The 16,303-nt window shown below is 40.0% G+C and overlaps 2 protein-coding genes across 2 annotated transcripts; both read right to left on the bottom strand.

Moving 5' to 3' along the window:
• Nucleotides 1-1,688: 1,688 nt before the first annotated feature.
• slc6a14 (solute carrier family 6 member 14) lies at nt 1,689-8,217 on the bottom strand. Its single transcript, XM_027278851.1, has 15 exons — nt 8,106-8,217; nt 6,544-6,688; nt 6,310-6,441; nt 5,253-5,402; nt 5,040-5,148; nt 4,817-4,949; nt 4,498-4,638; nt 4,278-4,413; nt 3,357-3,449; nt 3,135-3,260; nt 2,925-3,043; nt 2,735-2,834; nt 2,538-2,647; nt 2,274-2,441; nt 1,689-2,157 (listed from the first exon to the last, which is right to left on the bottom strand). The coding sequence occupies exons 1-15, from the start codon at nt 8,169-8,171 to the stop codon at nt 2,002-2,004; spliced, it is 1,884 nt and encodes a 627-aa protein (XP_027134652.1). The 5' UTR covers nt 8,172-8,217; the 3' UTR covers nt 1,689-2,001.
• A 3,371-nt stretch (nt 8,218-11,588) lies between these two features.
• On the bottom strand, nt 11,589-15,785 carry fmoda (fibromodulin a). Its single transcript, XM_010738828.3, has 6 exons — nt 15,373-15,785; nt 14,279-14,654; nt 13,579-13,701; nt 13,337-13,477; nt 12,978-13,245; nt 11,589-12,533 (listed from the first exon to the last, which is right to left on the bottom strand). The coding sequence occupies exons 2-6, from the start codon at nt 14,642-14,644 to the stop codon at nt 12,382-12,384; spliced, it is 1,050 nt and encodes a 349-aa protein (XP_010737130.2). The 5' UTR covers nt 14,645-14,654; nt 15,373-15,785; the 3' UTR covers nt 11,589-12,381.
• Nucleotides 15,786-16,303: the final 518 nt, after the last annotated feature.

The following is a 16,303-nucleotide window of genomic DNA, read 5'->3' on the forward strand; positions in this document are numbered from 1 at the left end:
TCCACTGGAATACGTGTTACAAAACACCCAAACCCTCCACTCGAACACCCATCCAATGCATTAATTTATTACCTTAGAATGAGCCTTTTTATATCTACAGATGCAGGAGTATGGCATGTTTTTAAGGTAGCCCAGAACAGACAAATTAAACACTAGCTCAAGATAATATACAATATATATATATATCTTCTCTCTAACAACCACTGCAGTAACTTATGAGACACTGTCTGGTCAAGACGACTGAGATCAGCTAAACAGATCAGCGTTTGTTCGGTGACGTCAGACAGCTGCACGATGACTGAAACCAGCTGTAATCACAGAGTGTTGACATGACAGATGACACAAACACAGACACATAAACAAGAACGTAAAACTCCTGCACGAGCCATTTAAAACAACTCATTATAATAACTCAGCTTTCAACATTCTCACAGTGAAACAAACACAGTCACAGACATGCAACAAACCCAGACTGTAATTTGCTCTGAGAGCGACCCTGAGGCTTGATCAAATACAAGTGAGCTGTACACATACTGGGAAGTTCCTTGGTAAATATCACATATCACAAATCTCAAATGAAATTGGTGGTTTATCTAGTTTAACAGCTTCAGCAGCGACCAGTTTTTATCCTTCTTTTTTCACTTTTTTCTTACTTGACATGATGATGGTGGAGAGATGATAGTAAATCACACAAAAGAAAGAAAAGAAACTCCAATACTCGAGTCCTTTGTGGTCTTTAGCGCTGAGATGAGTGAAGGTGCACAATAAATCAATAAAAGCGAACAGTTTCCCTGGATTATAATGAAGTTTTGACTCTTACCACACCAGGTTTGCATTCCTGATACTGCTGTAATTTAGTCATGCTCCTATCTTCTTATCTGTTTTGGTTTATAACTATCATCTCCTCTGATAGAACAACATGATATGGCTTGTAACACGCAGTTTTACATCCATCTCTATCCTTACTTATCAAACTGTCCTACTATGAACTTGTCTGGTGATTCCTTAATCTCTTATTTCCCTCCACTCATATAAACTTCCGAAAGCAAAGAGCCGACCACATCTGCAACAGTCAGAACATCTGGACCGGATATAACAACATCACATTGTTCCAGATGAGCTTGCTATAATCAGAGATGTTTCTCATATTTAGATTAGATTCAACTTTATTGTCGTTGAACAAAGTAACAAATACTCAGACAACGAAATGCAGTTTAGCATCTAACTGGAAGTGCAGAGTAGTAAAGTGCAGAGTATGTACATATGAACAGGATATATAAAGTCAACCCTCATTTACATTAACGTTTTGCACAAGATAGTAGAAAAACTTGCAAATCTACACCTCTCAGTTTAAACAAATACTGAACATTATAACTTTGCTGAAGGTAACATTTATTGCAGGACTATTTGTATCTGACTGGGTTACATTTATCTCGGTATACCAAGTACACTGGGAACTGAATAGGGAATTGTTTTGGGCTTTAATAACGCGCTACGTTGGAAAATAGATTGTGTTGGTAAGACGCTGCCACTGATGCCCGTGTGACACATCACATATCAGAGATGCAGAGAAAGAAGTTATTTATTGTAAAATATCAGAGGAAGCATGATTACATGATTACTGATAGATTAAGAAGAACATTAATCATTTTGTTTGATAGACGGTAAAATAAAAAACAAACAAACAATGGACCGTTGACAATATAAGAAACACCACCACAAGCCCCCTTAAGAAATATTCCCAATAAATACATTGAATTAAATTATTGAGCCCTAAATGTCTCTGTTCCATTTACTACAAACACATGACCTCACACAAGCCTGTTGTATGCTGCCTGTACCAGCAGGAAATATCGGACAGCAAGAGGTCAAAAATCATTTAATGCAACAAACAAATAATAATAATAATAATCTTCTTTTCTTTTGAAGTTTAAATAATGACAATTACTGGATGTCAATATGTTGTGTGCGTGTGTGAATAAAGAAGAAGAAAGATACACATCAGAGCCATGAGCTCGAGATTACATTCACATTCACTTGTGCTTCGTTTCTACTGGTCATCCTGTGGTGGCAACGTTCTTCTGAGTACCGCTCTCCTCGATGGACATCCAGGTAGGGATGCCACTCTTTAGTTGGAGAGCACAATGACTTCAGACGCTGTGGAAAGTAAAAGTGATTATCACTTTTTTTTTTAATTCATGGAAAAATCAATGTATTCAAACAGGGTAAAAAAAACAACATTTTGTCAGCTATCATAACACACACATACACACCTTCTGTGGACTTCCCTCTGCTCTCATCAGCTTATACACAGCAATACCAGGGATCCAGAGGAGGCACCATACAGCCATGCACCAGCCCAAAGCCAAGCCCCAGTCTGGGAACGGGATTTTTTCATATTTGGGTGCCTCATACTTAATTAAAGACCAGATCAGGATCACCTAGACAAGACCGATGGACATTTATCAAACATGACCTGAATTAACATGACATGTTAATGCATGTGTATTCTGTTTCCATGGCAATGTTATACTCACCACTATGATGCAGGGGCTGATGAAGAACCAACATGCTCTCCACCACAGCCAGAAAATAAAACTCTTATTTCCGAGCATCATCTCAATGTCTTTTATTAAACGGTTCCCTCCTGGAAGAACACACACATGTACTCAGCTGGAGTTTAAGCCTCACTGTCACCTATATATATGTACTTATCTCCAATAAGTATATTTACCATATATGTAGCAGACACCAATGATCTCAAAGAGACCCAGAAATAGCAGCACCCAGCTGGCAACAGACTTGTCGATTAGAGTCACCCAGTATATTCCTGCCTATTCCAGACACACACATATATGAGATGAGTTGGTTGGCTAGTATAAGTCAGACAATATTAACATGAAGTTACTCTGAGGCAGACTTACCCTTGTGACACATGGCAGACCCAGGAGGAAGACCAAGGAACATAATGATATAGTCAACAAACCGCGCCTGGATTTGAAGACTTTAGGGAAGGCATCGATCACGCAGGTGGTGATCACCTCTAATGTCAAAAGAAGAGATTTCAGGATGTTGTTGATCTTCCGAATGTTATGTATCAATCAAAAAGTATGAATGGCAACTGAAGAGCTCACCTATTCCTGCAAACTGAGAGTCCAGACCAACAGTCAGTATCATGAAGAAGAACAGAAAGGACCACAGAGGGGAAATAGGAAGCTTAGAGAGAGCATCTGGATATGCAATGAATGCCAATCCAAATCCTGCACAAAGACAAAGAAACAAAAAAAAAAAATCACGTGGTGGTCTTCCACATTTCCACATTATTAACTGGTGCCCACATTGTGTGTCTATCTGACCTTCTTTCACAACTTCTCCAACAGGCACTTTGTAGATGTGAGCCATGTGTCCCAAGATCGAAAATATGGCAAATCCTGCAAAAACACTGGTGCCTTGGAAAATAAGAAAATAACAAAATTGATTAAGATTTTGCAAACAATATGTGATGGTGGAGTTTGTGTCAGTTTGTGTTGTTGTACTCTGTTGTCTAGGTGTCCAAGGCAAATTGGTCAGGCTCAGACTAAGAGCGTCCACAAAAAGGAGCTGTAGCACCTTGACCCGGACAAGGATTTGGAAAAGGCCTAAGACCATGTCCCCTGAAGGATCCTGTGGGGGGTACCAAGGGAGTATGAGCTACCAAGTACAACCAATGTGAGAGTTGTGCTAGTGCACAAAGTCAAAAGTCACAATTTATGGATTTCTAAGGCGCAGTCGGAGTTAGGAGGTTGTCTGGTTTGGGACTCTCAGAATTGCATCTCTGCTTTTTGCAGACGATGTGATTCTGTTGACTTCATCAGAACATGACCTTCAGCATGCACTGGGGCGCTTTGAGTGTAAAGTGGCCTGGATGAGAGTCAGCACCTCCAAGTCTGAGGTTATCATTCTCTGCTGGAAAATGGTGGATGCTCCCTCCAGGTTGGGAGCGAGTTGCTGCCCCAAATACAGGGGTTTAAGTATCTTGGGGTCTTGGGGAGATGATCCTGAGGATTAATGTAGTGTCAGCTGTAATGCAAACATTGTACTAGACCATTGTGGGGAAGAGGGAGCTGAGTCTTGATTGGAATGCATTGCTGGGGAGAGGGACTTCGGGATGCCACCATCACCATGATAATTAGAATAAAGGAAATTGATACATTGATGGAGAATAATGTGTGATAATATAAATTATAAATTATTTTAACTTTCTTTAAATAATGTTGTTACAGCAGCTGTGTTCCTACCAGCATTAGTAAGACAAATAACAATTGAGTCCTTGAACATATTGTTGTGGAAGTTGTTGTAGGAAGCCAGAGTCATGACTCCACCCCAGCCAATCGAGAGAGAATAGAAGGTCTGAGTTGCAGCATCTTTCCACACCTAAAAAGACACAATTAGAAAACACAAATTCCTTTTTGAAACTTATGTTACTGTAGTGTGTTTTTTAGGTTGTTTTTTTTTTACCTGTGGCTCTGTCAATTTAGTCAAATTGGATTGGGAACCGATGTAGTACTCTATCCCATCTCTAGCTCCCTCTAGTGTCACACCTCTGATCAGCAGGATCAGAATCACCACATAAGGAAATGTAGCTGTGAAATACACAACCTGGAGAGACACAAGACAAGGGTTAAAAACAACAACAACAACCAAAAATGAAAAAGCTATACAAAGTTAACAAATTATGGCTATCCGCACTTAAAAAAATAACTAATTAATCAATATTTTGTTGGCCATGAAGTCGGATTCTGGACAAGAACCTGCTCTGAGGTGGATGTTGACTTACTTTGCCTGACGACTTGATACCTCTGATGAGCGCTGCAGCAACAAGCATAGAGGTAAACAGCAGACAGAGGGCCAAGTGCCAAACTACTGGTCCTGTTTCATCAAGACCGCTGGATCTCTGCAGAGCCACTTGACTGAAGAAGAGAGAGAGAGAGAGAGATCTAAGTGTACGGACGCAGCAGTATGACGAGTCCTGGGGTTATTTATGAATGTGTGATTCTTACTCCCAGTACTGCTCACTCGGGCTCTGAACTTTGATTATGTTGGATGAAGGGCAGGTGGTGTTTTCTTGAGTCCAGTTGGCTACTGCAACGCCACTTACATTACAAATCACTAGAAAAATAAAAAAAAACAAGTATTAATTTACCAGAATGGAAGAATTATTTGATTACAGCTTTGACCTGCAGACAATTAATCTATATGCACAGTATATTCACCTGTAGTTGTATTGCTGCAGTTAGTGAGGCAGCCGGACCACGGCAGAGGAGACTGGAAGGAGGCGAACATGTAGTACACGCTGTAGGAAATGATGACGTTATAGTAAATTGATACCATTAGAGTCACCATAACCATGCTGATGCCGAGACCTGGAGTGGTAGAAAGAGAGGTTATAAAACACTGTTGATTTTATGGTTTTTGCCTTTTCAACAGAACATCTGATTCTGGCATGTATGATATTTGTATATTGTATCATACAAAATTTAATCAAGTGGTACCAAAGTGTTGCTAGCACTGCCAAGCTCCTGTATAAACTTCAGGGTTGGAATCAAAAAGCTGGAAACTGTGACGAACAGACGTTACTGCAATGTGTCAGACTGGCTTTTTATTGCTTTGACTAATATGAGGTTCATCTTATCTTTGCGGTGTTTACTGTCACCAGTACTACTTCATAAAGTGCCACTTAATCATCAATCATCATCACCTCAAATGTATTCATTCACATTCATATATACATTTTGACTACACGCATATTCACATTCATGACTGTTGAGTTTTTTTGTTAGTAGATAGTGAGGTGCCCATGTGGCCATTAAAAAAATGCTTTATACTTCTCGTTAAATTAGGTAAAAATGTAAAATCCACAGGGTAACGCGAGGCCTCAGTAGTCAAATCAAGTAGATATCTTTGAGGACTAATACTGAAAAGGCTGTAACTTTGGAAGAGAAGTGGTAACCACTTCAGAAGTGATCTTTTAATGTCCAGGATGAACTAAAGGAATGATTGCAGCAAGAAAAACTAAAAGAAGAGACTTGTACCTTTGGCTTCAGCGGTTAGGCATTGGGCTTATGTGTAAAGCAAGAGAACTATTTACTGTAGGTCGGTCTAAATCTGGACACACGGCAAAGCCTTAAAACCAAACAATCAACAAGTCATGAGTCATAAAAAAGATAGCTTTTTGGCTCCACAGTTGACCATTAACCAACAGCCTCATTAAATTCCTCATGCTTGACCACCAAAAAAAAAAAAGGCTTAAAACTTGAATGGTTGTCTTACCCTGCATGATTGGCACCGCTCTCCATACGTTTACTGGACCTTGGCTGCAAAACTGCCCGAAGGCGGTTTCCAGGAAGAAAAGAGGAATTCCAGTCACCACCAACATCAAAAAGTAAGGGATCAGGAAGGCACCTGCTCAAAATGAGAGATTGGGAATAAAAAAATACAACATCAGAAGGAGTGGAGCTATCAAACAGGATTTCTAACACTAACGGATTAGACACCAAATATTACCCCCTCCATTCTCGTAGGCCAAATATGGAAATCTCCAGATATTTCCCAGTCCAACAGCATAGCCGATTGTAGAGAGGATGTACTCCTTCTTGCTACTCCAGTTCCCGCGCTCATGATTCTCATCGCCATCATCCACGTGTGGGTCCTGTTCAATGAAACGTTTCAAAACTTGTAAACAAAAGTTGTAAAATGTCTCAGATATTGCATGTTCTTCCTGGGACACGGTAAGAAAAATAGCTGCAGTGAGTACAGTAAAGTTTAGAATGATTATATATATTATTATTGTTATAAAAATTAGCATTATACTGGGGTTCAGATGTTTTAATTTATATAGTTGTGTGTGTATCCTGTCTTTTGCATGTCTCGTGCACATTTGGGCTGTGTTTTGCTGAGGCTGGCAGGGAGAGATAATTAAAAATCAGTAGTACAAGGACAGGAGAGACAGGTTAGGGAGGTATCATTTGGATAGGGAACATCCTGTTCATTACTGAGCAGAAAACAAAAAAAAAGGACGTTATGATATTATCTGTATCAGTGGGGAGGTGTCCGAGACAGCCCATTAAAAAGAAAATGTACAAGAACCAACTGTTAGTGCTCCTCAGGGAGCCTGTACTATTCTTGTACAAGAATAATAAGTTCAACTTAAACCTTGATACTTTGAATCTAGTCTTCCTTATTAAAGGGTTTTTCTTAGAAAAATTCCAATAACAATTATAAACACTAAGTAATAATATCTGACAAAAATGTGAAACCATAAACCATTTCAAGTCTTTTCTCAGTCGGCAGGATCTCGAGAGGGCAATCCACGCTTTCATCACTGGACTACTGCAATGTCCTCTACGTTGGCCTCAGTCAGTCCTCAATATCTCGTCAACTTCAACTTGTGCAGAACGCTGCTGCCCATCCAGACGTGAACACATTACCCTGTGCTGTCGTCACTCCACTGGCTTCCAGTCCGTTTCAGAATTGATTTTAAACTTAAGTTAAGACTCACTTTTTTAGATTGGCGTTTCAATTCTGACTGTTTCTTCGGTGTACTCATTCTGTCTGCTCCTATCTTTGTTTTCCCGAAGGCTTTTAATACCCTGCAGCACTACAGCACTTCTAATTGTATTTGTTTGTTATGCATCTGTTATGTATTGTTTTATGGCTTTGTTGTAAAGCACTTTGGGTACCGTTCGGCTATTATAAAGGGCTATACAAATACACTTGATTTGATTTTTTTTATGTCTTATGTGTGTGTGTACAAGATTCAAATACCACAAATACAATACATGCATTATATTAGGTTAAAATCAACTACTGTAACTATTGATACTGACTCAGCTGTAAAACAAGATATTTTCTCTAAGTTGTTTACAAAATTAAGCAAAAATATGTTTTGTTTCATACTTCTTTGCTTTTTTTAATTGCAGTCTTTGAGTACCCTGAAAAGCGCTTTTAAATAAAATGTATTATTATTATTATTAATACAAACACAAACACATGCAAGCACCCAAATCCTCTTATTCAATGTAACTGTTGTGTATATATCTGGTCAAATATCTGGTTTGCAATCCTACCTGATCGACAGCTGCCGGATTTCTGAAAATTAAATCCTTGAAACTGTTCCAGCCGTATTCCTTCATATCCTTTCACCTGCTTGTTAATGGTATAAGACATTCAAATCACTCAGGCAGGTCTGTTTTAAAGTCTCCCCCTTTGACAGACAAGGGAGGGATTTGGTTTTTTTTAGCCAATCACCTGCCCAGACCACCACACCCCCTTACAACACCGCTGAGCTCAATAAGTCTGTGTGTGCAATGAGCCTTTATTTTTAAAAATGAAATCATGATTTAATACGTATTAGTGAAAGAAGGGAAACTTTTTGACAACAGTGGTGACTCACCTACACACACACACAGTATTTTGGACCCTTCCGAATGATTCACATTTCTGCTCAGATACTGTGTATATCCCTTGAAATAGAGATGTGTGAGTCCTCATATCTCTGATTGTGTGTGATAACATTAATTCCTTTGAACTGACAAACAGACAACAGCGGATCTGTGACTGCCACTTAGTAATACTGTGTTGTGTTGTGTTGTGTGTGTGTGGCTCCGCTGAGATGTCCTAACAACTACTCCCTAAAGCCACGGCTGTGACTGATGATGGATAGATCCCATGGTCAGTGACATACGCTCGTAATCACTGCACTGTTAGCAAACTTACATCTGTGTCACCAGTAATGACAACCTGATGGTGTTACCACAACCGTGTCAGAAGACATGACTGGTGACAGAGAGAGGTAAATGAACCATTACTCTCATAGTCAGAGATAAACAGACACACACACACACACTCATCCATAAACTCAAATGTGTTGGATTTCCTTCCTGGTATAAGCCACTCATGTCTTTCTTAACAACACTCATATGACGTTATGACCTTAAGACTTAAGTTCATATAGCAAAAAAAGGGCACTTATTACACATGCAGCAGATAAAGAGCCAAAGGCGAGTATTTCTTTTTGTGGTCTCCACCAAATCCTGAAATAAATCACAGCTAAAGTCTGCCTGTCCGTCATTTGGCTCTGAGCAGTGGAGTAAAAACCAAAACAATGAGCTGAAAGTCTCTAAAACTGTCATAGTTTAGTGTTGCATCTCCCCACTACTTGTCGTTCCACTGTTTTCCCCTCCCCTTGTGTGTCTGTCTTGTTTGTCTTGTCTCCCTGGGAGTGGCCATCATCACCAGCTGCCAGTCTGTCTCACCTGCAACCAGTCCACTACTCTGTAGCAGTATATCTACCCCGGCTCTTCATCCAGTCTTTGCCAGATCGTTGTGTCACCTACAGTGTTAGTCACGCTCAGGCCTCTTTTGAAAGTTTATCTTTCTTTGTTCTTAACCAGTCTCTTTGTGCACAGGACCATTACCACCACCTCTTCCCAGAGATCTGCCTGCCTGCTCTCCCCACCTACTTCTCCCCTGCCAGCCCAGATTGCCTGCCCTCGACCATATCACCTCGTCGGCCATTCCCAGTTCCCGACCTCTATCTAGTAAACCCCTGTTTGAAACACATCCAAGTCTGCTTTTGGGTCTATTCTGCAGCAACATAACAAAAACTCGACATAGGGCTCAAAAAGGAAGTGCAAGATGCTGATTCTTTTGAGGGTTTATCCCTGTGAGTAACCTGTAATCACGTTTCACATTGTCATTCATATAAAGATATTGATTACAACCACTTTACTTTACCCAGTGAATGAGGTATATTTAAGCAGTAAGCAGGTTTGATATTGTTATGACTCCTTCAGCAGCAATAAACGTTCTTTCTTTGGCCAAATAATCATCCAGAATGTTTTGTACTGCTGTTACATGGGCACGTGTCTCCCACCTGTCATCACTGGCAAGTTGAAAATGTTTCTAAGAGGTGATGGATACCATGACTACCATGAAGTCTGATTCAAATTTTAGCCATATCTTAACTCCTTTACCTTTTTTTTTTCCATATAAACAAACCTTGAATCAAGAGGAGGTCAATGAGTTACTGTTATGTTTCTTTTTATTTTTATTTGAGAGTACACACACAACACGACTCACACAGGAAAATGCTGCTGAGCTACTGTGACACCTCAGCAACAAATCATTTTTAGAATTTTTTTTTATTTATCTTTATCTGTCTTAACCATATTTGACAGAACAATTTCAAAACATTTGGAACATCATTAATTTGGCTTCAGCATTTTGTTACTCATGCTTGGCTGTGATGTGTGAATGAATTTGGCAATAAAGTTACAGTGTAGGAACAGGAAGTAAGTCACTTGTTTGCGGCACCTCACTTAAACCATGATTAAAAATTGCTCAGCAGATACACAAGTCTTCCCTTTTTTGGATTACAGAGTTCAATAAGTCGACAACAGTCTGATGATTTTAGCAAAACAAAAATATGGCTTTATCAAAAACATGTTATAGTTAATCTATTTACTGTAAGTGATCTAATCATTATAGAGGACTACAGTCTACTGGTTCATACGATACAAACGCATATCCCCAAACTTTGATAACCCAGTAAGTCCTGCATATAATCAAGCACATTAAAGTATTAGACACCCACATCTTTCAATAAGGTGAGCAATAAGTCTTCCAGAGAGCATGAACTATGATGTAGTGCATGCATCATTTACAGTAGGTGACTGTCTCATATGGAAAGAAAGATAAAACAGGCGCGGCTTGTACTTTTTTGGTGAGTGAGTATCATTAGTTTTAGCTGACCTTTTACACAGACATGGCTTGGGTCTGTCTCTGCTCAGTCTGTCTGAGCCTTCATTGTACCTGAGTGTAAGGTGCTCTGTTTGATGCTCTTTTGGCTTCTCAGCCATTTTGGTCAGTGACGTGCAGCCACAACCTACCCACTGTAAAACCTATAATATACACTTGTTGTAATGACAGCATCTGCTTGTGTGACCACAGATTATAAAACATAGTAATAGAGGGAAAACATCATGCAAGTAAATATAGACATCCCGTGTCCTCCTTGTGACTGTCACACCACGGCCCAGCACAAAGCGCACAAAGCATCCACGATGCATCATGCACAAATCAATCTCATAACAACCAAAGAAGAAGACACTCATTAACGAGTAGCCAGATAATCTCACATAGCAGAGATACCAATGTCCTGAAGTACTTTGCTGACAGAGATTCTTTCCATTTAGAAACATTCATATCAGCCCCTACAGTGTCTGAGTTTGCATTTGCAGTTATTGATGCCATCTCCAAGGAGCAGATAAAGACAGTCTTTCAAAAAGAATACTGCCAGCGTTCAAATGTATGTCTCATAAAATGTCTCATTTCTTCCACATTATTTTTTCAGATAACAAGTGCATGTGGGAGAGCTGATTTATTTCAGCAGTTAAATATGAACAAGGACCGTCTCTCTTGAGCAAACTTTTCGTCTTAATCCACCTTCCTGTCCATAAAAGCACTGAATCAGACACACAGAGACAGTCAGTGACAGCACACAACACACAAAATACAAAGAGTGCAGCTGTCTTTTAAAAATCCAAACTTTTATTTATTCTGCAATAGGTTTGTAAAAATAAACCCTTTGTATGATAACCAATCCATGCCATGCATACAGTACATAAGAATCATAATTCATGTACCCAAAGGCCTCTTTATGTGTGATTCACTACAGTACAATACAGAGATATTTTTTCACATAGTAGATTTCACTGTAATCTCTACAGAAACAAGCGGCCACAGCATAAGATATCACTTTGGGACATGGTCGTCAGAGAAGAGAGAATATTGTCATGCTTTTTACGAGAGCTAATGACTTGAGATTTAAAAAATTTCACATTGTACATAATATTTTTTTTTTATCTTGAACTTATCAGACAAAACAGTAGAAAGCATGCTTTGTAAGAGGACAGAAAGAAACAATAAAAAACACAGATTACAATCAAGATCATTGACCCTCACAGCAACATATACTGTAAGGAGGGTGAGAGTCAGATCATTTTCAGTACACAAGAAGAAACATTATATGTTATTGGGCTTATACACTATATTTTGTGGCTCATTTAACTTTATTTATCAAATAAATCAGACTTCTGTGTCAGATTCCCTTGTTTATATTTTGCACATAAAACGCCCTCTGCCCTGTAAGCTCACGACAATCACTGTAAAATGAGATATTACAGTACAAACTGCTGCCACCTGCTGTCTGCTGTATTAAATTATACCATCGCCCCAATTGTGCATTGGTTTTTGGCACATGTCATGCACATGATGTGTCACACACTGTAAAGTGAGCTGTGTTTGTGAGCAGACCACCACACATTGTGTCATACGCTACAGCTAGATCTCAACGGTGGAAGCCAGGCGCAAGCAGAGGGACGACTCCGTGGGGATGTCTTGTTGACTGATCTCGTTTCCATCTAGTCGCAGCGTCTGCAGTCTGGAGAAGTTGGTCACGTCCACGACACTGCAGAAACTACCCAGAGTGAACTCTAAGAAAGACAGATGGAGAGATGGTTATTCATTTCTGTACATATATAGCAGCATTGCAAATCTTAGTACTACTCTGGTAAACCTACTCCAAATATCCAACATACTCACCACCTGGCCTATATATCAGTAAGGAAAATGATGAGCAAGTATTTTGCTAGAAAATTAAATATTCACAACAAAAAAATTAAAATTTGGAAAATTGACATCACTGCTCATCATTTTTAACAATAAAAAAAACAAACCTATTTCATTAGGGCAGAGTGGGTGTGGTATGTTGCTCAATCCTGATTGGTGCATAGAGGCATAAACTAGTAAGAAACATAAATACAGTCATGTGAAATAATGTGATGTGAATAAATGCCGATTGAGAAAATGTTTTCTTGCCCTTTAATATTTTTTTAATGTGTGTACCAAGTGATAAATTAAACCTGCATACATCCTACCTTTGATCTGGTTGGCTTGCAGATAGAGATGCTGTAGTGTGGTGCTCACTATTGGGATTCTCTCCAGTTTATTGAAGCTCAGATCCAGCTCCACCAGCCCAGTCACATTGAAGGTGTTGGCAGGGATGCCCTTGTCCGTTAGCTGGTTGTGGGCCATCCTGATGTACTGCAGCTGACTGAAATGGCCCAGGAAGCTCTCCGGTAGAGCATCGATGGAGTTGTACTCCAGGTAGAGTTGGTGCAGCTGTTCGGGGAGTGACTCTGGGACCTGGGATTAGTCAACAAAAATATTGGGGCAAGATTATGCAGATCATCCATTGAATTAATGGCACCATTTGCAAACAGATACACACAGTTACCTTTGTCAACTTATTGCCGCTAATGTCCAGCAGTGTGAGGGATTTCAGTGCCCTCAGTGATGATCCCATGTCTGTAACAGCATTGTCATTGAGATACAGGATAGTGAGGTTAGCCATACCCTCTAGGTCTGCAGGTGTTACCTAGGCAACAGTATAAATCATTTTAAAATCTCAGATGTATGGGAGAGACATCAGACAAGAGGCTGTGCATGAATATAAAAAACAATGTAAAAAAAAAAAACCTTTTCAATCTTGTTGTGGTTGATTCTCAGGTCTCGCAGGGTGCGAGGGAGGTTTGAAGGAATGCTGGTCAAATTGTTGTGTTGTAAGTATAAACGGTCCAGTGCTTCCAACTTCAGAAACGCCTACAGTATAAAAATGATGTTGAGAATAAATAACTCACAGAAATCCTCATATAAGTTCTCTATTGTAGCAGCAATGTAGTATTATTAAAAGAAATTTAAGAGGAAAAAAAAGGGGTATCTGGGGAAATATCAGTAACACTCCTTGTCTCTCAGCCAGCTGGAAGACTTGTCTGTGTCTGTGTTTGATTGACAGCAGCTGGCAAGCTGAGCACCAGCAGGGGAATTCATGAAGAAATAGTATGTCACACACTTATAATCATATAATTATGCAGCTATAATTTATATATATACATATATAATGCCTCTCTTTGTTTTTTTTGTTTTATATTTCTTTTCAGAGCAGAACACAGGGCCTGTGATTTACTGACCAGATTAATTTCCTTTGGACTTTAAACTAAGAAACAATGAGTCAATCCTTTTAGAAATCGCCTTTTGTTACCAAACATATGCAGCAATAAAACTCTTACTTTCTCCTTTGTAATTACATAGTCTGCCACCTGCCAGCCATCTGAACCATTCAGACCAGGATGGCTGCAATTGTCTGAGCTCACTGACTGAGACCAGATGTGGGTTTTACCTTCCTTCCGATGCCGTCAGATGTCAGCTGGTTGTGGTGCATCATGAGCCACACCAGATTGGTTGCATTGACCAGAGCTGAGTCTGGCACGGCTGTGATGGCATTGTTTTGGAGGTATAGGTATTTCACACGGGAGGGGATGGTTGGCATGGCTTTGAGACCGCGCCCATCACAGTACATGGCGACTGGGAAGGTGGGGGGGCAGTCGCATTCATCTGGACATGCCCCTCCTGCTGTGTCCGCCTGCAGGGAGGCATAATAGTATCCTTGGCTTTGCCGGCCATACAGCCAAGCGAAGGGGTCCCAATTATGGCAGAGAGAGAGTGGAAGCAGGGCAGACAGCACGAAGACAATCACCACACGCATGGTCACAAATCTTGTAATCAAACGGAGACAAAGACAGAGAAACAAGGCAATAAAATCAAAGAAGTGAAGTCAATCACAAACTGACAATTTACTTTGCTGGTGGGACTATAATGACTGATATTTCTAAACATTTTCAAACATATACAGCTCAGAGTAAACCCTCTGTATCCACTAGAGCAAGGTTCTCTCTTATAGGTACATGATTTCCAAAAATAAATAGATAACATGTTCATTAAGGCAACAAAATGTGACACAAATCAGTAAATCAATAATCTCTGCAAAAACTTCTCTCACACCTTTTAGAGGCCAAGTTGCTACTGTTCAAAAACATTGTGTCCTATAAGCACCGACCCAAATTCGATGTTATCCTATTGAGGTTAAATTAACAGTCAACTGTCTGGTGCAGCTACTGCGTTTATTTTGGAAACGTAGCTTCCAGCAGAGAGGTACATTCTTAGGGGTCTTAATCCATGGGGAGTCCAGAGAGGAAGCGTTCACAAAAAAGAAAAAAGAAAAAACCTAGCCATGAATGGCCAGCTTTGTTTTAATGGCTCTCACTGCTGCGCCCCCAAAAAACTGTGGGAAAATATCCAATAATTACCCTGTGATCTAACAAAAATATGACTCTATCATCATGTGTTTATTCATCTCCTATAAGGTTACCAGAAAATACCACAGAGGCTAAGTGACACATGTTCACACACATGCATACAAACACACACACCTACCTGATCAAACAAGACTGGCCCTCCTTGTCCCCTCTCTCAGAGTGTGCTCAGGACTGGATGTGACTCTGGCAAAATGTCTCTGACTCTAGCAAATGTAAAAAAAAAACAAAAAAAAAACAACTTTCCTCCCCTCCCTGCCCTCTTTTCCATTCTGCCATCCCCCCGCTCCATCCCTCCCCCTGATCCTTTACTGTTGGTTCCTTCCACACCCCCTAATCCGCCCACCTGCACCCCATTTTGTTGGTTCAGACATGGCCCAGCACACCCCACACTCTGTACTCTGGAGACTCTTTTTTTTCACTAATGTGAGTGATGTGAGATTCAGTGGCTGTGAGGGATTGTTCCCATCTGTGTGCAGACATTCAGTTTCAGCCCGGACCCCAACTCTTCTTAAATATTTAGACCTTTGCAGATTTGACTCTTTTTGCCTCACTTTGGTCACAAATACTAAATTATTTATTATTTTTTCTGAGCAATACAATGCACCGCCATGCAGGCCCCTCTCCACTGTTGTTACAACACCTGAGTAAAAGAATAAGTGAGTATAGTGAGTGTGCACTTTTGTTTATATGATGTTGCCAAGTGTAATAAATGACTGGGTGGCTTTAGTTGGTATAATAGTGATTCCATATTCCTTACAATGTATTTCCTGCTTACTGTAGCTGACATCTGTGAAGAATCGTGTCATTGTCAACAGTGATTTCAGCATTTGATTAATTACCTTGGAGTATACTGCTGACAATACTAGGAGAAGTCACAGTAGAAGACAAAGAAGACTGATAATGCATTATAGTATGCGCCTCAGCCCACTTAGCTAAGACCCCTGTGCCAGAGACAAAGTTTAGTCGTAGGGGTGGATCCAACTCCCTCAATTCCTCTCCAACAGCTTACATCTTGTAAAGGGTTAAATGAAAACATGTGTGACAGACAG

Source organism: Larimichthys crocea, chromosome VI (assembly GCF_000972845.2).
Source record: "Larimichthys crocea isolate SSNF chromosome VI, L_crocea_2.0, whole genome shotgun sequence".
NCBI classification, from domain to species: Eukaryota; Metazoa; Chordata; class Actinopteri; family Sciaenidae; genus Larimichthys; species Larimichthys crocea.